The sequence below is a fragment of the Falco naumanni genome, chromosome 4 (assembly GCF_017639655.2).
Source record: "Falco naumanni isolate bFalNau1 chromosome 4, bFalNau1.pat, whole genome shotgun sequence".
Taxonomy (NCBI): Eukaryota; Metazoa; Chordata; class Aves; order Falconiformes; family Falconidae; genus Falco; species Falco naumanni.
This window is the reverse complement of record NC_054057.1, coordinates 63,929,480-63,953,005: the sequence shown is the minus strand read 5'-3', so window position 1 is coordinate 63,953,005 and position 23,526 is coordinate 63,929,480. Positions and strand designations below refer to the sequence as shown.

Below are 23,526 nucleotides of genomic sequence, written 5' to 3'. Positions count from 1 at the left end.
CTCACATTTCAGCAAAGCGAACCCAAAGTAGTTTTGCGTACCAGGCGTCAAAGATCCAAGTCACGGCCGAGCTGCTGAGAAGCAGCAATCCAGGTTAATTGAACCTTTTTTTTTTCTTTTTTAAATACTTCTATAACCTTGCAGTAAACATAGCGAAGATAATAAAAGACAGCAAAGGTAAGTATTGGGTGACGCAGCAGATGGAAGCTTGTAGGACACCTGGTTGAAGGGTCGGCTCAGTGGCGGTGTGCTAACGGAGCCGGGTGGTTGTAGTACGGCTTTATCTTGCCTGTTCAGTGTAACGTGGAATTTGAGGAGGGAGACAGTTGGGTACTGATTCTGAACTTAGAAATAAAGATTACATGTTGACTACCTTGCTTCAGGCGATAATGAACTGTTTAAATTTCTTACAGATTTATTGCTCTTAAATCTAGACACTTTTTCTGCTTTTAAATGCTGTTTGTGATTAAATAATTTTGCTGCATTTTGAAGAAATGTATGAATAACTGTACACTTCTATAGCTAAGAGGATGTTTTGAGGGAAAATTTTATTTTTCTTTAATGAGCTACATATGCTGCTTGATTTCAAGTACAGGAGAATCTGTAAATCTGGAGGAGCCTTGTGGAGTGTAAAATTTAATAGAAGATACTCTTAATTTGGCAAATCCCAAGAACTGTAGATCTTAATCTGCTGGGCTGGTGGGTACTCGCTGCGCCTGGATGGGAATGTCTCTTCCTGTCTCTCAGATCTTGCCTCTGTTATGTTTACTTAGACCTTATGAAGGATATACAAAACTTAAAGCAATTTGGAGTTTAAAAACCGTAATGAATTGAATACATAAATAATTTTGAGGAAGAGACGTGCGTTTAAAATTCTCGCTGTAATCTTGCAGTCATTTCAAACGGGGCTGAGCGGTACCACAGTGAACTGCAGACTTAAGAATTCACACTCTCTTTGTCTAAATGCTGTAATCTGATTCTTGGGAAGAAAGGAAAGTTGTCTCAACTATGCTCGCAACATGTAATTCTTCCCTAAAACTAGTGATGTGTAATTGCCTGTTTTATATACAGTCTCGATGTTTTGCAAAAGTTTGTCTTTTGTCCTGTTAAGTAACTTTTGATAATGCCTGATCCGTGAGAATCTAGATATAAATTTGAGTATAGTTGGCTTACTGAGAAAAGTAGTAGATGGAAGTAGAAGAATCCGCCCTCTATGTTCCAGCCTAATTAATCAAAAAAATGTCATTTCAAATAAACACATGAGGTTTCCATTAATATTTGTGCACAGTACTTAGTAGTCAGATAATGAGTTAAGAGTAAATGTAAGGAATTCTTTCATGAGCAGCGTTCTTACCTTGTCATATGGGAAGTGCCTCAGAAATACTAAGTGAGTCCGAAGAAGTTAATTGAGACAGACTTAAAATCTGTATTTTGGTGGTTTTGGTTTCATCTTGTAACTTTACAGTGTGTTCAGTTAAGGATCAGATCATATTTTTGTTCCCAAATGGAACTTGCTTTTGTTGCCAGTTTGGCAGGGACCTGAAGCAGGCTGGGGCGAAACGGGGGCGCTCCGGGGGCTGTGGCGCCTGGGGCAGACGTTCCCCCCAGAGCGGTTCTCGGAGCCCTTCTGGCAGAGAGCAGCGGGAGATAAAAACTTGCAAAAAGGCCGTGAGTCTTGATTTCTTGTGATGCTACTTGGCTGTCTGGCCCAGTACCCGGTGCTCCTGCTGAGAGGGTGTGTGTTACTGCAGGCAGGGGGGTTGCTGCCCCCTCCCGCCCTCCGTCAGTGCCCGGCTTGGCCTTGGCTCCCTGAGAATGGGTGTAAAATTGGCCTGATTGACAAATTAATTTGAGACAGTGAGATAAATGGCCAAGTTCAAGTTCTTCGTTCAGGTTTTCAGTTCTCCAGGTGCTGGCAGAAGTAGTTTGAACATTTTGCCCACACCTGTGGGGAAAACAACGATGCCCTACCATTGTGGCAGGCTTGGAAGAGGAGGTAGCTCCAAGGAGGAGCTATGGGTACCGCTGCAGGGACAGGGCAGTGTGAGGTAAGCGGTGAGGTCAGAATGGGTTTCCAGGGTGCTGAACATGCCACAGCAGTCTCCAGCGTGGGCGCAGTGGTAGCTGTGTGGCAGTTTGCTTGGAGTGATGCTGAAGTAAGGCACGTCGTGTTGACTGGTCGGCACCATGGCCAGGTAATGAGGACAACTTGTGCTGTCCATCATGCCCTGAGAGGGGGAATCCTGGGATGAGTCAAACCGCTCTTTTTCTAGTTATTTTTGAAAGGTTGGGGGAGGTTTAGTAGTTGTTTTTGGCTTCATAGACCTGAGTTTTCAAGGGGGATTGCCAGATAAGGCAAGAAGACGGAAGGTTGAACGATTTGGGTGTTGAAACCAGATTAGGGATTTTGTCACCGTTGATATTCGGATTCCCGTTGTGTTTTGGCTGTGCTGCCGGGCTTTGATCGTGCCTTGATGCATCCAGAGGGTTACAGTGAAAAATGGTGGGGGAAAAACAGAGGTTTTAAGATTTTGTTTTTATGATTTAAAAACCTTGCCTAAGATATGGCATGTCTCTCTTATCTTTCTAAAGTATTAAACCAGTAAATTGCCTCATAGCAGCTTTCTCCACTCAGGAGTAGAATGCACTCAGAATTTCTTCCCCAAAGAGGGAGCTGCTATGTTTTCAGCATTGAAATGAATAATTTGTTATATATTAATGATTTTTGTACTTTGTGCTGGAAACGACATCTTCTTTATGTCTTCAATTATCTAAGCTATTTAGATGTGCCTCATTTAGATCTTCTCATTATATCTCCTCTGATTTTTTTTCCTCCTCAGTATCTGGGATTTATTACACTTCCCTGACTTGGTTTGGTGTGTGTTGTCCTTAGATGGTCTCCTGCAAGGGTGTATAATTACTCACTGTCCTTAACTTGGTGTAACGAGCTGTGGAACTTAATTTTCTTAACTGCTAACAGCAGTTTTACTGGTGTTACAAGTGCAGTGATGTTTGTTGTCTGCATTGATTAGATTAAGAGTTGGTAGGTTCAGTGTTCTGTAATAAAAGGGAAATTCGATTGAAGAGCACCAGTAACCCTCAATCCATTTTTAGGTGTGTACGGGCTCTGGTTTGCATAGGAGCTAACAAGCTCTCCTGTTTGGGGAAGAGAGACTATGTTGTAGGAGGACAATCTGTTGTAAGCCTGCCTCCTCAAAAAGTTCAATCCATTCAGATTATTCCTATAACTGTTTTGGGTGTTTGAAACTGTCTCTTGTGGGGTGATGAGGCTGTGGTTGGAGATGGTGGCTTTGCCCTGTTGCCATAAAAGTCCAGTCCATGCTTGTGTTGAAGCATGGTCATGTAACCAGAGTCAGCTCCCTGGTCGTTTTGCACTGTGGCACCACAAATCATCGTATTTGGCACAGGAGAAGAACAAATGGCCATGGATGGGAGCTCAGTAGCTATCCAAGTTGGTACTGCTGTGAAATTTCCTCTCGCTTCAAACTGCGGCCAGCACTTTATTCTGTGAAATTTTGATGGCTGCGGTTCCTTTTCCCTTCAGCGGGTGTGATGCCCTTGCCGGTGTGCGTGCCCACCACCCGTGCAAGCAGGTGCAAGCGACTCTGAGTCGGCAGCAGGTTGCAGGGTGCACTCGGGAGGGTATTTCCATGTGTCTTTTCTGCCCCTTCCAACACAACCCAACTAAAATCTTGTGGAGTCACTGTGGATGCTATATATCCTCTTCCCACAAAGTTATTTTTGCTGCCTCTGGCTTCCATGCAATGGTTTTGTCTACCAGGCTTCCAACGCCTGCTTTCTCTTTTTGTGTTATAAGCATATGTTCCAAAGGGCATTTTCCTTTGTCTTTTTGAATTTTGGTCATCTGGCTTCAAGGCCTTTGGGGAAAAAGCTAGTGGGAGTTTTTGTGGGGTTGATGGTGGAAAACTGCGCCTTTGGAGAGACAGGAGGTGGTTCAAAAGCGGTGTTTTGTCTGTTGTATGCGGTGTAATGTACATGGTAGCAGGGCGTGAAGCACTTGGGTAGAAGTTTACCTGTAGACCTGGTGCCTTCTTTAAAGGGCTCCGAAGGTACACGCATTCTGTTTTATTGAAGAAACTGATAATCCCAGGGAGCTTGTTAAGTTTGTTTAGCAAGATTAGAGATGGTCTTCTAGTGTTACTGTACAAACAAAGTGAGTCCTCTGTCATAAGTTCTGCTGTGTTTTGGCTGTTCAAATCCAGATTGGTAACGGAGGGTTTATAGCAAACCAGCAGGACTAGTTTGCTTCACATCTGCGGACATGTGCCCTGGGTGTGGATACAGGATTTAGCTCCAGTGCTGGTGCCTAAAGGCAGGTTTGTTGTCACTAACAGTTGCTACCTTTAGCCAGAGTTACCCCCCTGACTCGAGGTGGAGGAGAATGAGTTGGCATTATCCACTCCTCTGGGATCAGTAGTGGGGGAGCAGTGGGGAACTACTTGAAAGTCCCAAATCCTTCCCTGGAGGAAGGATTCCCAGTCCTGAAAGTCCTTTAGCAAGTACAAGTCATTGATCTCAGCTGGGTTTCTTGGGCTTTTCTCTGCTGCACAAAGGTTTCAACCAACAGGTGTAGGATTACAGTCACAAAAGTGTCTTGGTTCACATGAATTTTAGACGGGAAAGTCACTTGTAAAAAGTCATTGAAATTAAAAACTCAGCTCTTTGTGTCTGGAGATCATCCCTTGGAGGCAAGTTTTAGTGGTTCCTTAGCATGGTTGCAAATTAGAAGGTTTTCATAGTATTTCAGGTTGTTACTCTGCCTTACAAAGAAACAGAATGCACCCAGCTGAGAAAAATACCTCAATACTTCTTTTCAAGAACTAATAGGGGGTTAGACTCCGCAAAATCATCCTTTTCAGTATTAATAGTGAAGAGAGAAGAGTGTGTTCGCGTTGTCACCATCCACCCCGCTGCACGGCAGAGCCATGGGTGAAAAATGCTTTCAGTGTTCTCAGAACAGTGTGCTTCTGCTGTGAAATCTTCCCCAGTGATGCTGGCGAGCTGATTTCAGCGCTGTTTTATCGAGGCCGTCTCCTGAAAATCCTGTCAGGAGGCTGCAGCATGGCTGGGCTGCTGTCGCAGCCCTGCGCCTGTCCCGCTGCCCTGGCCTCCTGTCCTCTGACAGGTAACAGTAAATACTGCTGCTTGTAATCCAAACCACATCAGTGCTGCTCTGTGCAAAGTAGTTGAGGGGGGGGGGGGGAAAAATACCATTTTCTCCCAAAGCTTTCTCTGTGGCTTGGGTGTTTCAAGTTCCTTGGGGCTGGCGGGGGGAAGCATGTGGCCGCCTCTCTGGCTGAAGTAGCTGAACTGATTTTCCCTTCGCCTGTGCTCCGCGGCTATTTTTTTGTAAGAGCTTAATTAGTTTAGTGAGACGAACATACATTGCAGCAAACATTACCTAGCGTAGGTGTTAAGATGTTCCTTAGAATAAAGAGATGGGATTAAACATGGAAAAATCCGCTGTGCTTTGCGGTCTTGTTCTACAGAGTTCCTGACTGCCGAGCGACACTGCTTGCACGTAGGCCCTTTAATTAATTAACTAAACTTTGCATGAAGTAGTTTTTTATTTCCTCCCTCTTGTTGGAGCATGAATTCTTGACTATTTGCTCCCAGTTCATTGAATAAAAATTGGAATCACTGGAGATGGTCTTGAGGGAAAGATGGGATAAAACCTGGCTTTGACTATGTTTACCCACGACTGGGGAGGGGGGAAAGCTGCAAATACTGGGAAGGCATCCCTGGAGCAGATGGCGCTGGCACGGATCCTCCTCAGGATGGGATTCAAGTTCCTTTCCCCGAGCCATGTACTCCCGATCAGCCGGCGTGCAGTGCTGCTGCAGAGCCTCGCTCCTCGCTCCGTGCTTCCTGGCCGGCTGAACTTGCCTGGCATTTCTTGACCCGGTTCAAAAATAGCCGGAGTATTCTCAGTAAGGGTGCGTTGGAACAGAGGTTTGGGGGTGGTTTCTGCCCGTGTCCCGCTGCTCCAACAGTCACTTTTCTTTTTCTTCTGACTCTTCACCAGGATCGGCTGTATTTTCCTGGTGAACAGTGTTTTTCTTCAGTAGTTTGGAGGAAAGCTCTGGCAGATGGAGGCCTGGAGCTTATCATCTCCCGTGGCTCGTCTGGGGGACAGGAGATGCTGTTTCCTCTTTTTGTATCTCTGCAAAACATTGGTGTAGTAAATAGTTCTTGTAGGTATGGGTCAAGTATACTTCTTATCTTCAAATGCTGACCCTGAAATACAGCAAATTGTTTTTTCTGTATGGCAAGACTGGAAATGTCTTGGGGCATGGCCACCCTGGAGATGGGAGGGGTTGGTTAAAGGGCCTTTTTGTTTTAAGGCTGTAACAATTTCTGTTGGAAACACAGCTGTTGGAATATCTGTGGGGGTGAAGGGAGTGAACAGTATCTCTTTCCTCAGTCGGTTGTGCTCTGGGATCTTGTGCAATATTGGGATTTATAGTTTGATGTTTATTACGGAGCGTGCCTTGCACCTCTGGCTCCTGGCTTGGGAAGAGCTCTTCGGTCATCGCGTTTAGGGGCGCAGTAACGCTGCGGTTGAGGAGGCAGCAGGCAAATGCTAGAGGATAGGATGAGCGTGCAAGAGGCCCTGATTTTATGCATGAAATTCCTTTAAAGGCCGTGCTGGGGAGGGGCTTAGACTCGCAGACCATAGTTCGGAAACAAATTTTGTGTAAAAGTTACTCTGAAAAGTTCTAAAATTTTCTGTTCTTTAGAATTTCAAGTCAAAACTGTTTGTTTGCCTTTGAGATTAAAAAATTGTTTTGGCCAGTTAAAAGTGTAAGAGAAACCTTGGTGACCTGCGTGTTGAGTATCTCCAAATTCATATCTGGTATTTGTTTTAATTATAGGAGGCAGGCAGGAGCATCTGCTGTCTCTTTGGGGGAGTCTGAGCTTTATGCCGTGCATGCTGATCAAAACGCTGATACAGCACTATTTCTCTATTTTGTTTTTCCTAACACAAAGAGTACTTTTAGTAGCATCTGGAATACTTCTTGGCTAGTTTGAAATCAACTGAAATGCAAACATACTTTGCTTGTGATTTAGAAATCACGTTTGACATCGTGTTGCTGCGCCTTTTATTCCTTAGAAGCCCCGTGCTGCCCTCCCGTGGTAGCGTGAGCGTATTGAACGTGCCGTAGCTGCTTTTCGGACATGGAGGATGTTTTCGTAGTTGTGTTTGCAACTGAGATGCCACTAAAACATTTTATTTGCCTTGTAAGTTTCTAGCATAATCTTACAAAGGTACATTTTAAAAATTGTGATCTCATCCTGAACTTTTCTGGATTCCTACACACACACACGCACCCAAATTTTGAAGTAAATTTAAATTGAGCAATTTTGTTCTTCGCATTGAAAGATGCGTTGGAATTGTGTATCTACATTTAAAAGTTTTCTGACACTTTGTTTTGTCTATGTACATTGCAAATAACGAAGTGTAGTGAAGTTATATTTAAAATCCCCTAATATTATGATTTCTAATGTAACCTAGCATGTGGATGAAAAAGAATGTTGGCCAGAGCTGTTGGTTTTGAACCTAGATACAGACAAGGATGAAACATTCTGGTGGAAGGCTTTGAGGGACAGCTAGTTCTACACACGCTGAATAGATGCTGAAGGTAGCGGGGGGTTTGTTCGTGACCGCCGTTCTGATGAGACACAACTTCATATGATGAATGGAGGGGGCGATGTCAAGTCTACGGTCTATATTTAGACCCTATCCCATCTCACAGATGATACCGGTATCAGGAGTTCCCTGATACCTGACCCGTCTTAGGGCCCTGCTAACAAATTGGTGAAGTGGATTTTTGCTCAGGAGCTCTTCATGTTAGAGGATAATACTTACAATACTTTCTGGGGGGAATAGGGGAGAGAAATGAAAAATACATCCGTGTCTTTTTGTGAAACCCATTAAAGCCAAGTAGAAAGAAAACAAAGTTTTTTAACCAGTGTGGTTTTTTTCTGCCCCTTTTCTTTCTTTCTCCCTTTTCGTTTCCTCTCTTCAGGCGCTGCCGTCGTACTAGAAATATGGGGTCGGAAAACCCGCAGAACCCTGGCTGTAAGATCATGACCTTTCGTCCCACCCTTGAGGAGTTTCGAGACTTTGGGAAATACATTGCTTACATGGAATCGCAAGGAGCTCACCGAGCAGGGCTTGCCAAGGTGAGTTGCCCCAGGTTAGGTAGTCGAAAGCCTCCTGAAGGCTGCCCTCCCCAGGCTCGGCGTTGTCTAAGGTGCCTGTGAAGCGGTACCACTCACGAGCAGTTTGCTTTCATGTAGTCAAGCAGAATGTGGTTTTGAAAATCGTGCTTGCAATCTCTGTTTCCGTTTACCGAGAGAGGAAAAGCAGCAGAGTTGCAGGCCTTGCATAAGGGTGAAAAGCAGTGTTTATTTGCAGGATGTCTTTTCCTGATCCCTAAATGGAAAAAAAGGACGTTCCCAGCTCCGGTGGAGATGGGTTGAGGGTATTTCCACGTCCTTGTTCTGTTGCTGGCCATACAGACAGGCGTAGCCAGGGTCCTTGAGGGCTGGGGCTGTGAGTTTGCAGCTTCCCCGGAGTGTCGGGTAAAGCATCAAGCTTTTGAAGTCTGCTCAGGTTTGGATGGGGAAGAGGGCCTAAATCGTATCTGTGTGAATGGGTGCAGACTTTTTACTCCGACCTTTTTAATATTCTGGGCTACTACTTCAGGCTGACTTGAATCTAGACATGTAAATGGGTGGTGTACGTGTGTGCCATTCCCAAAATACCTGAAAGCCTTTTTGACCTTTAGGAAGCAGTTCTCCAGCCTGCTTGAAAACATCATTCTGCTTCCTTCCCATTAGCATCTTTACACTGAAACTGATGAAACATTGTGAGAACTTTGCATGTGAAGCTTCTGAAGTCCAGTACTTGATGTAGAACTGCTTGGAAAAATTCAGGACTAGGTGATTAGAAAGAGTATTTCTGTGCCTGTGTCATGTTGCACCATAGGCTGAGAGGTCATTTATTCTGACAAGGTAGTTATGTATGGTATTTAGCAGAACTTAATAAAGCCGTTAGGCATGTAATAATTCTTATTTCTTCTAAAACACAGGTCAATTACTGTTTTTATTACAGTTCTAAATAGAGCTGGGTATTGATAAAAAGCTCTCTGTGAAACCTTTCCTTGTCCACTCAAGTGTACTAGCAATTACGTTCTGTGAGTCTGCTAGGGTAGATTATTAAAATAAAGGTTGTTGGTGAATTCCAGATGTTGTAAAGAAATTACTCTACTTGTAGGACTACATCTAAGCATTTCAAGTTAATTTTTGTATGTCTCTGTTGCAACTGCAGTTCAGAGCCTTGTAATGGAAGCAGGGCTCATCATATCCTGGAGGAGCCATTCCCACAAAAATCAGTAACTTGTTCTCCAGTTCCCCTAACTTTTTTTGGTTAATCCTTACAGCAAATTAGATTGCAGATATTTTATTTTTTCATTCCACATGCCCGCTGAATGTCCTACTGATTGTTCTCTGATCTTGAGCCTAGAATTGTTGGCAGCCCTTCTGTTTAAAATCGCAGCTTTTTCTTCCAGGTTCAGCACTGCTTTGCAGCAGTTTTTTTGCACAGCCTCCAAGAGTGAGGAAAGCGTCTGGATGTGTTCCTGATGGTTTCCTTTTGTTCTTCTCTACCCCTTACCCCTTTTCGTTTAAGGAGTTGGTCCCTGATGTGTCACCTACAAATACAGGAACACCAGCAGCGCTAATGCAACAGGATTTTCAGCCTTCCTAGTTAGAAAAAAAACCCTAAACAAATGATACACACACCCCTGATACACACCCCCCTCCCAAACTCTACCCCCTCAAGAAAACCCTAATGTAAGTCATCTTCTAGATGGAGTAGTTGTTTAGACTACTGTAAAAGGACTTCTACATATGCAACATACTGATAAAGCTGCTGGAGTCTTCAGGAAGCTCTGTGGAATGGTAGGTGAGAGAGGAATGCTGTTCTGGAGGGAAAGCATGTGCAGTCCTTCTGGCATGCAGTGTATTTCCTTGGTATAACTATCTTTTTATCATCACTGGCCGCCTTCTGTGACACTGTGCTGGTGGGATTGCTAGCAGGCAGGCTGTCAGCCCTCTGACTATGCCAGCTAGTCCTGTACTTCAGCAGATGCAGAACAGGTGTCTTGTCATATGTGTTGGTTATTTGAGAGGCTGCTGATATCTGATAACCTGCAGCAGCAGGATGAAATGCCTTCCACTTAAAACAGCTTTTTCTTCAGTTGAAGTTGTGTTTGCCTGCTGTGAACATGGTTTGTTTTTATGTGTGTTTTTTTCCCCTCCCAATTCTAGGTGATACCTCCTAAGGAATGGAAGCCCCGAAAAACCTATGATGACATAGATGACATGGTTATCCCAGCCCCTATTCAGCAGGTGGTTACTGGACAGTCGGGCTTATTCACCCAGTATAATATACAGAAGAAACCTATGACTGTGGGAGAATACCGGCGTCTGGCTAATAGTGAGAAGTATGTTGGTGTTAAGTGATGCGCTTTCGTTGTGAGTGGGGGAGTTGTGTGGAAAGCCTTTCTTTCTAGAATCAAGCTGAAAAGAAAATGCAGCCTTGTTAAATAGGAAGCATTTTGGAGGAAATTGCTTTTTCTTGAAAGCTTACATCCAGAATCTCAAACAAGTTTGTGGGTTTTGGTGTATCTTAGATCTTTTTCTGGGAGCTGACATAGATTCTTCAAAGTCAGTATTTGGCTAAGAATCTACCTGGAAAGAATGGCTTGGGACTCAAAGGAGAGTTCTCAATGTATTAATGGTTGTTCTGGAAAATGGGTTTCATTGCTGAGGTAGGAATGCAAATATCATGGGGTGCCTGAGCCATTATTAGTAACGTGAGTGTCTTCCAAAGTGCCTGGGAACTTTGCAGAGCGCTTCAGTTAGCTGGGACAAGCCAACTGATACCAACCGCAGTGGCATCTTTTTTCCAGAGTCACTCTCTTAATGCTCTGGGGTACCTTGTGTTTTAACTTGAGCAATGCTGGCATTATGCAATCAACTTTGAAATACTGCTAATGCAGCATACACCTGAGTGCTTTACCTGCCTTCAGCTCCCTGTGTAAAACTGCATCTCGGGTGTCTTTAGGGTGGGCATCTGGTGCTTCACGTAGGTGCACATCCTGTTTGTCAGTGTGCGCAAAGAGGTTTTGTAGAAAGGTGTAAAAGGCAATAAATGGTATTAATCTGAGCAGAATTAGGAGGTTATTGAAGGTGCACTTCATTTTTGAGTGTGCCTACTTTGAAATGCATGCTTCTTTTCAGTCATTCATCCTTCTGTGATGAGTGTTCCTTAGGTGGTCTTACATTCTTATCTTTTCCATGTTCTTATCAGGTATTGTACTCCACGCCATCAAGATTTTGAAGACTTGGAGCGCAAGTACTGGAAGAATCTCACTTTTGTCTCACCAATTTATGGGGCTGATATCAGTGGCTCACTATATGATGCAGTAAGTTAAATGCTTCTGTTTTATTTATTTTAAATATGGACACTGACTTCCTTGTTGCTCTTTTCTCATTAAGGAAGAGTAATTCTGTATTTATTTGATTAGCAGTCTTAAAAAAAAAAAGTAATATCTTTATTTTTCCCTCATTATGGAAGTGTGACTAAACTTTCCACCTTCCCCAGAGTTTTAAGGTAACAGAGTCAGTGGAAGCTGTGAAAAGTTTAGTTTTACTAGAAAAATGAGGAAAAAAGTAATTTAAATGATTTCTTACAAAGCGTGTGGCCAGAAATTGTATCCAGCTTGCAGAAAAGTTTGTTAAAAAAACCTGGACAGGTATAATGTTGTGCCCGGATGTATGTGATGGCATGCAGGTAAATTAAAAGTAAGCTGCTGATCCTGATCCCTATTATGCTAGGGTTTGGGTTTGGGTTTTGTTTTGTCTTCTTTATTTCCTATTTTTAAAAAGAGGATAAAATAGCTATTTCTGCTGAAGCATCTTCGAGAGCCAGAAAAAAGCAGCATTTTAAGAAATTGGGTGCTTAATCAAAAATACTTTTGATTCTTAACACAACGAAAGTATTTGCATTTGGATTTTTCCTTTGTAGGCAGCTATATTGGGATGCAATGCACCTGTGCGCTAAATTATTTTACAATTCAAATTGTTTAAGCTTTTCCTTTGTGAAATTGCATCCTAGGCTTAAAGTAACTCTGTTGCTGTTTCTTCTGCTGTAAATGATAAAGGTTGCTTATCTTCTTGCTCTGTTTAGGCAGATAATTTAAAGCAGTGCCCTTTCTCTGTAGTTTCCTTTTGAGGGGAAAGTGGCCCTTTTTTGGAGTGTTGTCTGATTGTCTGCAGTATAAACTGAATGTTAATGTAAGAGTTTATTATCAACATGGTTTAAGATGGAATTATTTGGGATACACATAGATATCTGAGGTCTTCACAGCCATGGACATGAAAGTTATCCATAGTATTTGGTGCTTTGATGAGAATTTCACATTCTTGTCCATGATATGACCAAGGGGAGGTGACATAACCAGGCACAAATGCAAACTTCAGGAGAAGTAGCTTCTGCTGTGTACTGAATACACATTGTGTTGCCTTCTATTTCCTTCAGGTTCCTATAAGCAGAAATTAAGTAGTTGAATCACCAGTCACACCTAAAGAACATTTCCTATTGCCCAATTACTGACATTGCTGCAAGTATTGAGGTGTGAGAGTCATGAAACACATTCTTCCTCTGCATTGTCTCACTTTTCATCTCGCTTTTTAGCCATTTCCTCCCTGCCCCTGGGTGATTATTTTTTTTTTCAGGTTGATGTAGAAAGTTTCAGGATTGAGCAGCCTGTGTTTCACTGTCCTGCAGTTACTCCTGCAAGCAGCATGAAGCTGGGATTGCTCGCATACTTACCAGTGACTTGCATGCGTGTTAAGTAGGCTGGGGAAAGGGGTGTGAAGCAGACTCTTGGTTTCCTTTTGGAGGCTATTACTCTCGGGTCATCTCAAGGTTAGAGATTTATACCAGTTTATGTGACTTCACCATTTCATACTGAAGTAGAGAAAGCCAGCTTTCAGATGTAGAACGTCTTACTGCTTTTTCTGTTTGAATGTTGACAACAAGAAGGCTGTCTTCCCTGCTCTTTCTGTGAAGCACTGAGCTGAGGTACAGGTCTCTGCCACTTTGGCCACCTTGAAGTCTAGCTGCTATGTGTTCATCAGGTGAAGAACATCTGGATGGAATATATCATTGAGAGAAGTGTATTTTACCCTTGGTTTATCTTGTGTTCAGTAGTAGAACAGTTATTTAATAGTAGGGTATTGCGTAGTACAAGTGCCTCTTCAGAGAACACATTTAGTGAGAAGTTAGCAATCAATTCCTTTGCCATGAAGTAGCGGTAAGGCATGCTTTTCATGGTTATTGATGAACATTAAAAGTAAGCGTTCTGGAAGGAGGTGGAATTAAATTAACACAAATAACACTAGGATATCCACGTTTTAAGGCATTGAAAGGAAGCTGTGGGCTGTTACTCTGCTATAGCAAGTCCTGATCTGCTCCAATACAAACCATTTATCCCAAATTACAGGATGTGGAAGAATGGAATATTGGCAATCTGAATACCCTCTTAGACATGGTGGAACACGAGTGTGGCATTATCATAGAAGGTGTAAACACTCCCTACCTCTACTTTGGGATGTGGAAGACAACGTTTGCTTGGCATACAGAGGACATGGATCTCTACAGTATCAACTACTTGCATTTTGGGGAGCCAAAATCCTGGTAAGTGACAGAGCACTAATAGATGGTGGCTGTGTACCTTTGCCCTCTTCTTAGAGACCACTGCAATATCCTTTTCTTCACATCTACCTGATCCCATTAGGCTTACTAATCTCTCACTTCCTCCTTTTTTTGTTTTTTGTTTTTTTTTATTTTATTTTTTGCTCCTCTCCTACTCAACACTTTCTTTCATGCTGACTTGCTCAGAGGCCTAATTCTAACTTTCTAGAAAAGCAGTAGAATTAGGGAGACTTGCTGACACCATGATTAAAAACAGGTTTCAACACTTGGGGATTTTTGAGAACTAACGCGCAGGAGAGCACTCCCACCAATATGGGAGAGCAAATCGTGATGGGAATGTGTGGTTGCTTCAGATGCACTTTAATAATGAAAGACTGTTGCACTTGGATTGTGCTGTAGGCAGGAAACATCTGTTACTTTAAAATTTCCATTATTTAAATGTGTAAATATGCTTACAACTCCAGGGATAAGGTAGGTCAAAGGGTTGCTTTTTCATGGTTAGTTCTTAGAAATTCTAACAGTAAGCGTTTTTCAACATGGCTGATGCATAGACTGGTTGGAAATAACTTTCCACAAAAATGACGAGTAGATAAGGATGAAATTAACAACCTGAGAAATCTGAAATAAGTTACCAAGAGTCTGTATTCTTCTTTCTCAAGCCTCCTACTTAAAAGTATAACCACAGAGACTTAGCAACCCAGAAGAGCTTTGCTGAAGATCTTGATGTGACTAATAAATATTGACATTTGCGTGCAAATTGGAGCTTAAATGTCATTGTGAAGCTGCTGTCATTGTGCCCTGGCAGTGGCAGACGAGATCCTCCCATCTCTCTGTGATATGAGTCCCCAGTGACACCAAGTATCTCCAGGCTGTTAGTGCCTGTGGGCATATAAAAGCTACCGACAGCAAAGAGGCTGTAATGAATGGATATAGTGTTCTTTTAATCTTGAAAGGGAGTGGAAGGGAGGGGCTGAATCTGTAACATCCAGCTATAGTCTTAATGTGAATTTAAAAAATCTTTCCAACGTGTCAGAAAATGTGTTTCCTCAGCATACCTGATCCTTAGTCTCCCCCTTTCAGGCAGATGTGCAAGGAATTTGCAGAATCTCTTATGATACCTCTGTTTAAACAAGCTTGATCTCAAGAAACATGTCTCTGGCTTACAAATGAAATGTGACATGCTCTTAGTTTAGATGCTGTCGGGTTTTTCCTTCAGCTTCAGAAGTGTTCATTCAGAGCCCTGTTTATTTGGTTCCTGTTCCCAGTAGATGGTGCCACCAGCACGCGAGAAGCACTGCCTCTCCTTTGCCCATACAGCACAGCGACCACCAGCAAAGCCAGTGTTGCCTTCAGTGTGGTGGTCTCAGCATGTCAGCACCAAAGAGCTGGCTGCTTAGAGTTGTACGAGCATCTGACCTGACGTTTGCGTTAGGGTCGTGCGATCATGGCTGCCTCTGACTGCTCCTTTCCTCCCTGAGTGTTACAGTTCTGCCTCATCTGTCATCATCTTGCTTTTTGTTCTGAGCCCAGAATAGGGTTATTGCTTTCAAAAAGTGGAAATCGGAACAGATGACCTTGAAAAAAGAAGCTGGTTATGGTATGAAAATAACGGCTGTTCCGCAGACTCTCACATTGTGAGCAACAGTTACGAGAACAGATGCTAAATGAAGTATAGATGAAGTATTTCTAGCCTGACCTAAACTGTTTTTCTGCTTGCGTGCATCTTAAGAACATCATGAAGTTGTTTGGTTTGGTCATGTTTTGGGGGTTTCTGGTGATTTGGGTGTTTTTTGAGGTGGTTTTTTTTTTTAATACTATAGATACAATGTGTGCGTATCTTCACATACTGTGTACATTATAAGGATGATAAAGTCATTGCATGAAGCTGTTGCCTCATCTTTACTAAACAGAGTTTTTTCCTTATGTCTTTATGTTTGCTTTTGTTTCCGTGGGGAATACAGATTGCGTAGTAGAGAAACAAACAAACATCCAGACAGGAAAACCTGAAACAGCTTTGTGTAGTGTGTTTGTGTGAAGAGGTTAAGAATCAGAAAGAGGTAGAAATTGTAGATGGAAACTTGTATCTGGCACATATCAGATCTTACAAGTTCTTGGTAGCTCTTATTTCTGTCTAATCTTCTGAGGATTTTGAGGAGATGCTGGGGAACACCTAATATTCCCCTAAGAAGGGTTTCAGCGGTTGAAATGTTCAGTCACTACTGCTTGTTTGGAACAGAGAAGAGAAATCATAAAAACCTGAAAGAGCTCAGGTGTTGCTGGTTAAAAATCAAAGCAGGAACATGCTCTGCATCTGGTTGTTTTTTGGTTGTTTGTTGGTTGTTTTTTTTGTGGGTTTGGTGGTTTTTAAAAAAAGTATTTACTCAGGAGGGGAAGATTTTTAACCAACCATTCTGTGTTTGTATAGTTCTTTTACAGTAACTGGTTCTAGAAACAGCTGGGGGAAAACAAGGATTTTGAGGTCATACCGTGTTTTGGGAAAAACGTTTTCCCGTTCAGTGGAGTTTTTTTTAAAATAGATGACAGTGTGTAACAGAACTAGATACATTGTGACAGGACGCCATGCTGGTTTGGCAGCCCCCCCCCCCCCCCCCCCCCGCTGTTCCCTTAAGCATAAGGCAGGAGTATGCCGCTTGCCCGAGTCGTTTCTTCCTTGTTTTCCACTATGACAGCTTCTGCTGACGAGTTCTCACGCTCCTCTCTGAACAAGCATTGGCTTGGGAATAGCGAATGTGAACCCCTTTGCGCAGCCCCGGAACGCTCCGGGTACCCGCGATGACAAGCCGTCCATCCCGGAGCTCGGCTGGGGGAGCTCTTGGGCTGCGGTGATGAGATGCCGGCGGCGCAGCCTGGCTTTGCTCAAGGATGGCTAAAATGTTAGTTCTGTTTTTCTGGCACCACCTCTGCGGAAATTTCCCAGCTTCCTCCATCCTTTTTATAGACTCTCTGACTCTGACAGTGATCATCTTAGAAGCACCTCGGGGAATAGCAGGAGTATGGAGAGTTACGAAGTCTACCGGTTTGGGGCTGAGCTCTAAAATAAGATGCAGAGTTATTGTTTGGGCTGTCAGAGATATTTATATAGTGAAACCAAGCACTCTGTGTATTGGTAGTATTCTACTTCAAAATTATGTGTTAAAAACCGTAACTCTTTCTTCATGTCTCTCATAAATTATCTTAGGCTACTTTATTCCAGGTTGTGCAACAGAAGCCCTGCTTTTCAGGGTAGCGTGTAGGAGTGGTGAGAAGCCACCAGCTCTGTTTCCTTATGAAGGCAAGGTGAGGAAGGAATCGGGCCGATTGAGGTTGCCTCCCAGACCTCATTCAAGTGTGTTCTACAAGAAAATTCAATGTTTATTTGCTGTGGAAGAGGTGAAGTACCTTCTCGGGGAGGTCTGGGTGGTATGTTTGGACCATGAGAAGCCACCTCAGTGGACAGAGATAAGCTGAGACAGGAATCTGGCTCATGGGTCAGGGAGATAGTTACTGAAGTATTATTTTGTATGTGTCTCTCACTTCTGTCTCTGGAATTTTGGGTTATACCTCTTATAAAACAGGTGCTTTGGGGGCTGTTGGGATTACAGTTAAAATAAATGTCTGCGCCTCAACAGCTGAAGGTGGCTTCTTTGTATAACCTAATGAGCATCTGCTTCGTCATACAGCTCCTTGATTAATGTGTGTCTCTGTCACTGCAGAGAAGTCCTGCTGCCAACACTTTCTGGTGCTGTTTCTTTCCGTAAGCAGAGTAGAACAGGCTGCAGCAATATGAGTTGTCTACACAGAGTTGTGTCTCGGGGGGTGCAGGGTGAAAAATCGTTCAGTGCTAAGTGAAGTACTTGAGCAGTAAAGGGTCATCCAGTGATGAGGGAGAGGAAAGGGGGTAATGGAAGACAGCTTTTTTTTTTTCCTGCTTTTCCCATCTCACGAAGTGATTTATCTATACCTGTACATTGCAGTGCATTTATTTCTTAAATTCTGTCTTCTTGTATACCAAGAAGAATGAGCACTGTTATATATCTTTAGCCGTAATGACTGCTGCTGCAAAGATACCTATGCTGCCCCTTTCGGGTTATACTTGCCTCATATTGAAGATGATAATCTCTTCTGATGCACCGTTTCTCAGGCGTATGCATCTGGTCTACATTGTAGTCACACTGCTGTTGTTTTTTAGCTGGAAAATCAGTCTGACAGGCTGAAGAGGTAGCCTGAAAGGTGTGGGCACTTTCCATCAAAAATACCAGGAATTAGGAGCTGTTGTGTAACTTCATGTTAAGCTTCTCGGGCAGGGAGCTGCCAGATTGAGTTGCTTGCTTGCTTGCTTTTTTCTCAGATGACAATAAAATGTCCCTCTCCCATTAGTAGTTTAATTACAACCTTTTCATAGTCTCTCTTGATTTTGCAGCCTATATTAAACCTCTTGTGGTAGGAGTTTTTACTGTATCAATTATACATATTATGTATAATTACTTTATATGTTCATATGCTGAGATCTAACGTAAGAGCATATTATCAAAAGATGCTGACAGAAGACTGATTTTTATAATGACAGAAGCAACAAAACTGAATGCCAAGCCTCATACTTCATGGTTATAATAGCATTTTATTGAGGAACGTATGCTTCTCAGCCCTTGCAATTTCAAAAGCTTATTTTTAAACACTGCGATACTCCACCATCACTTCATTTCTATAAAAATGTGCAGTACCTACCTTGAGGGCTTGCTGTGGTAGGGAAGTGCTGAAGGAAACTTTAAATCTCAATAAAGTGAATTTGATGGATATATTTTGGAGGTGTAATGTCTCTATCTTGTTTTGTCAACACTGCAACACCTGACTGGGTAATAAGGTTATTTTTCCTCAGATATTTTGTGACTGATCTTGCTGTATAATATTTAATATACATTCTGTAAGTACTAATGGGATGTTATACTGTATTCTTTCTTTTGGAAACTGCATATGTTAAACCAGAGTGACAGTGAGGATGGTAATTGATTTTTATGAAATGTCCCTGTTTCCTTATCATGATGGATGCTTAATCTCATTTAATTAAAATAAGGAACCAGCTTTAGCTTAAAGTTATATGGTCTCCTCTCCAAAACATTCCCTTGCTGAAAGTGGATCATGCATAATCTGTTTGACTTTGATATCACAAAGTACACTTTATGCCAGAACAGCACTTTAGGCAGAACTAAGGACGAATTACCAAAGGAACTTTTAAAATAATACGATTAGTTGAAAGCACTAGTCACAGATACAATTACATTTTAAAAAAAAAAACACTTCTAGAATTCTGACTTGTAAAAGTCTAAAGACTACTCACTTGAAAGTACATAGTTACCTGAAAACTTGGTTGGTTAAAGTGTTTTAGAATTTCTGCTTCCATTCCTCCAGGTATCTAGCAAGGTTCCCAATGTCGGGTAAGTCTGTAGGAATCGAGGAAAACAAGTCCATCGAAGGACTTGCTTGTAATACCTACAGTTTAATAAATTTGTAGTATCTGTAACTGATGCCACCATCAACAGGGAAAGCTTACGTTTTTTAACAGTGATGTGATGGGGAGATTTAAAGCAAGACATTGTTCCCCTGGGAGAGGATTGTAAAAGGAGCGCTCTGTATTCTTGGCTGAAAGCATATACTAAAGTAGCTGCAGATATGAAGTGCTGAGAACCACACTGCTGATTTTATTTTTCATTGTTTTATTTTTCATGTTGCTCCCTTCTTAGGGAACATTGCAGCTGTCTTAATCGGTACTTTTGTCCTATCCTTCCCCCCAGGGCAGAAAACGTTAGTCCCTGGAAAACTATCTTGGAGAATGAAAATGACCTAATACAGCCATGGAGCTTAACTCTTGCAGCTTCTCTCCTGCCTTTTCCATGCAGGATGCAGGGTCCTTATCCCCATTTCCCCCACGTGGCATGCTGCACCATCCCTCTGCTTTAACACACTCTCACATATGTTGCAGTTTGTTGGGAGCTTGATGTAATCTCATTTAAAGCAGCTGGGTTTCATGTTTGATACTGAATTGTGTGGCCGCAGGGGGGAAGGGCACTTGTCCCTTGCATCATTTATTGCCTTCTAACTATTACATTTCCTTAGGAGGCCATTGCATGAGGTGGTTGAGTTGCTGAATTGATCAGATGTGATTATAAGTCTTGATTGTTGGGATCTCAGTAGCCCTTGCACCCTGGAGATCCTGTGAGTTTCTTGAAGCTAGATTACCTGGGATCACATGTGTGTTTTGCCCTTGAGGGAACTGAGGACTCTGAATTTGCTACACTCTGACTTCTCATTTTGATCCATATGGATACTTTTTTTTCCCCCTGACTTTTCCTGTTTCTTGGCATTAGGGGAATTTAGAAGAAGACTGCAGCCTTTCCTCTCTTGATCCCCCAAGGTCTGCACCAGCCTTCCATGCAAAGTGTGTGAGGTTGCCTTGCTCTTAAATGTGTGTGCACGTTTGCTGTTTGTGTGTTCCACGCCTGACAATAAGAGATTTATAGGCTTGTTGGGGTGGACTGGGGGAGAAAGGAGGGGCAGGGGAAGGCCATTTGGCCATGATGGACTCCTTGCAGCTCACAAATTTCCTTCCTGCCTCTGCTATCCCGTGTAATCTGTTTTACAGCTCTGCAGTTTTGGACGGAGAAAGAGTAGAATTTATGGTGATGGTTGATTTATAGATTAACTGCAACACCATTTGCTCTCAGGCAGATTTGGCAAAGCAGGACCCTTTTCTGTTGATAAAGGGATAGAGGAAGGAACAGTGATATTCATTAAAAGCAGTAAGAGGAAAGTGAGATGAAGTTTGGCCAGGCCAAGCAGCTTTCCACTCTCCTACCCCTTCCAAAACTGTTAGGTGAAAGCTGCTTTGGAATAGGCTTTCTGCATTGAGAATCCACGTGCATGTTGATTTGCTCTGAGATTCATGAAAGGAGTGATATATTGAGATGCAGAGTTGCATCCTCCTGTAATTCACTGATAAATGGGAGCAGTGCAGCAGTGAGTTATTAATACAGCCTTTCAGGCTTCATATACCGCAGACATTAGTTAATCAATATAAACCACACTATACTACTCCTATTCAAACAAGCCTTCCTCGGGGCTGCCTCCGGGTCTGAGGCGTGCTGTGCGTCCTGGAGGTGGTGCTGTGGGGGTGAAGGATGATGTAAAGCTCGTTAGAAAGGGAATGGTGCTAGCTGAGCGTCTGCTCTAAAATACGGAGACGGAAGGAGTTCTAACTTGTGTGATGTGGATTGTCTTCCCAATCGGGTGCCTGCAATTGGAATAGTGGAGATTTTTCTTTTTAAATAGACTTGGAGTTTTGTTGTGTTTTATTATGCTGTTGCAGACAGATTATTAAAAGATAATTTTTCTGATGCAGAGAAGGCGTGGCATTCTGGGGAGGCAGGTCTGGTGTGTTGCCTTTCTTCATTCACCCTCATCTAGTTTCGAGAGAAAATGCTATGAAGATCAAGCCAGAGGCTTGGACTGATGGGGTCAGCTATGGAACTTGTCTGAGGAGGGACTGTTGCTCTGTCTGAGAACAGATGAAACTACCTCAGCCAGCTGGCTGCCTGTACCCACTTGGTCTCCTTTCCTCTCACTCAGTTTTGTGCTGTGTATGTCACCCCCCCCCCCCCCCATGGAGTCCTCTTTATGTTTCTTACTCTTGTCTAAACCGACTGCAAAAGACACTGGTATTAGTATGTACTTTGCTGCCATGTTAGTTTTCAGTCTGTGCATTTTATGTCCATCTTTACTGGGCCTGTTCAGTTTGCTGAAATTATAAGCTCTTAGAGGTTGGGTTTCATCTGTGACTTGTGCCTAACCTAGCAAAGTGCAGATCCTTCTGATCTATGGTTTGTCTTTGTACCTTTCCATAATGATCTTGGCAGGTGGTGATGCTGATCTGTGATCACATCCTTGTTTTTAGAGTAGTGTCTGCAAATGGGCTTCTACTCTGCTGACAGTGTTTATTGTGTGTACTGCTCTTTCCACCAGCACTAATAATTCATCACAGCTCAGTGGTCCCAGTCTGGATCGAGAGCAGCATGTCTTTGATCCAAGAAGGCTCTAGCTGCGGCTTACTCTTGCGTTTTGAAAGGGTCTGCTCAAAGCTCAGGCCTGATTTGAAATGAAGATCTATGGAAGTTTGACAGGATCACAGATTGGTTTTAATAACTGAGGCTTCTGAACAGTGCACTCTGCCACTGAGACAAGATGGGAGGGAGATGTGCTTCCACGCTTCATACAGCTCTTTCAGCCTGATCTGACTTGGGCCCTGTGGGAGACTGAGCTTGCAAATTCTGGCATGGTATGGCATGGAAAGCAGGGGTTGGAAGGACCAGAAGGAACCGACAGTGGTACTGCAGAGCTTTGTCTTTATTCACATTTTGTTAGCACGTTGGCAGAAATCGGGGTGGGGTGATGTTTCTTTACTAATCAGAGAAAACTGGCGTTAGGTGATGCCAAGTGCAGTGCAAGTGTAGTTTAAAATAGCAGAAGGCTATAGTAATGACAGTACTTAAATAGCAGTCTGCATCGTCCCAGCGCTGTGCAATTGTTAACCAGTTAATGTTCCGAGTAATACATATGCCGGGTTTCTATCCACTTGATTTCTAATTGGCCAATCAATGTGACAAAGGGGATCAAGTAGAAGAGATAAAGGAAACTTTACAAACTGTCTCTGATCTTTATCAAATCTTAGTTGTAACACTTCTAGCTTTGATGCTGACAAGAGCATAGGCACTGGCTTCAAAGTAGTAGCTGTGGTTTGAAACTGCAGCTTGATGATGGGTGAGGAGCATTAAACCTTTGGTATGTGGGGTTTTTTCCCCTCAAAAAAGAAAAGTGTGTGTGTATAGAAGCATTGCGCCCCTAGCTCAAGGGGTTTCCTAATCCAAAAATACCTTTCATTACTAGTGAGCAGATTTCTTTTGTTCTGTAGCAATTATCCATATTTTTTTTTTCCAAAGGCAGTGAGCAGGAGTATGTGTCCTAAGCCCAGTGAATCATAAGATTGTAGAACGGTTTGGGTTGGAAGGGACCTTAACGCCTCCCTGCTACAGGAAGGGACACCTGCCACCAGCCCAGGTTGCTCCAAGCCCTGTGCAGCCTGCCCTTGAGCACTGCCAGGGATGGGGCATCCACAGCTGCTCTGGGCAAGGTGTGCCAGTGCCTCACTCCCCTCACAGTGAATATTTTTTTCTTTATATCTAATCTAAATCTCCCCTCTTTCAATTCAAAACTGTTACCCCTCCCCCTATCACTACACTCCCTGACAAAGAGTCCCTCCCCAGCGTCCCTGTGGGTCCCCTTTGGGTACCAGGAGGTGCCCTAAGGTCTCCTTTCTCCAGGCTGAACACCCCCAGCTCTCCCAGCCTGTCTGCGTAGGAGAGGTGCTCCAGCCCTTGGATGGTCTTTGGGACCACCTCTGCACTTGCTCCAACAGGTCCAACTCCTCTTTATCTTCTGATGATCTCCCCTGGTTACCTTGTTCTCCCCTTGTTTCTTGAGTTGCAGTGAGGTGGCTTTTTTTTTAGAACACAAAGTCTTTGAAGCATAATCTTCCCTTTTCTTTATATTTGTACAGTATCCACTACAAAAAGCAACCGGTAATTAATAATCTGATTGCCAGTTTTGGGAAATAAATCTAATGTGAACAGGTTCTTCAAAACAAA

The 23,526-nt window shown here is 43.0% G+C and overlaps 1 protein-coding gene across 3 annotated transcripts in view; it reads left to right on the top strand.

Annotated features, from left to right (window-relative positions):
* The window catches only part of KDM4B (lysine demethylase 4B), a 93,321-nt gene that overhangs the window by 5,172 nt on the left and 64,623 nt on the right, over nucleotides 1-23,526 (top strand). For all 3 annotated transcript variants that reach the window (XM_040591485.1, XM_040591484.1, XM_040591483.1), the window contains exons 2-5: nucleotides 8,073-8,229; nucleotides 10,381-10,556; nucleotides 11,426-11,540; nucleotides 13,623-13,816. In XM_040591485.1, coding sequence (XP_040447419.1) covers nucleotides 8,095-8,229; nucleotides 10,381-10,556; nucleotides 11,426-11,540; nucleotides 13,623-13,816 — 620 coding nt within the window. In that variant the 5' untranslated portion in view covers nucleotides 8,073-8,094. The remainder of the gene's footprint in view (nucleotides 1-8,072; nucleotides 8,230-10,380; nucleotides 10,557-11,425; nucleotides 11,541-13,622; nucleotides 13,817-23,526) is intronic.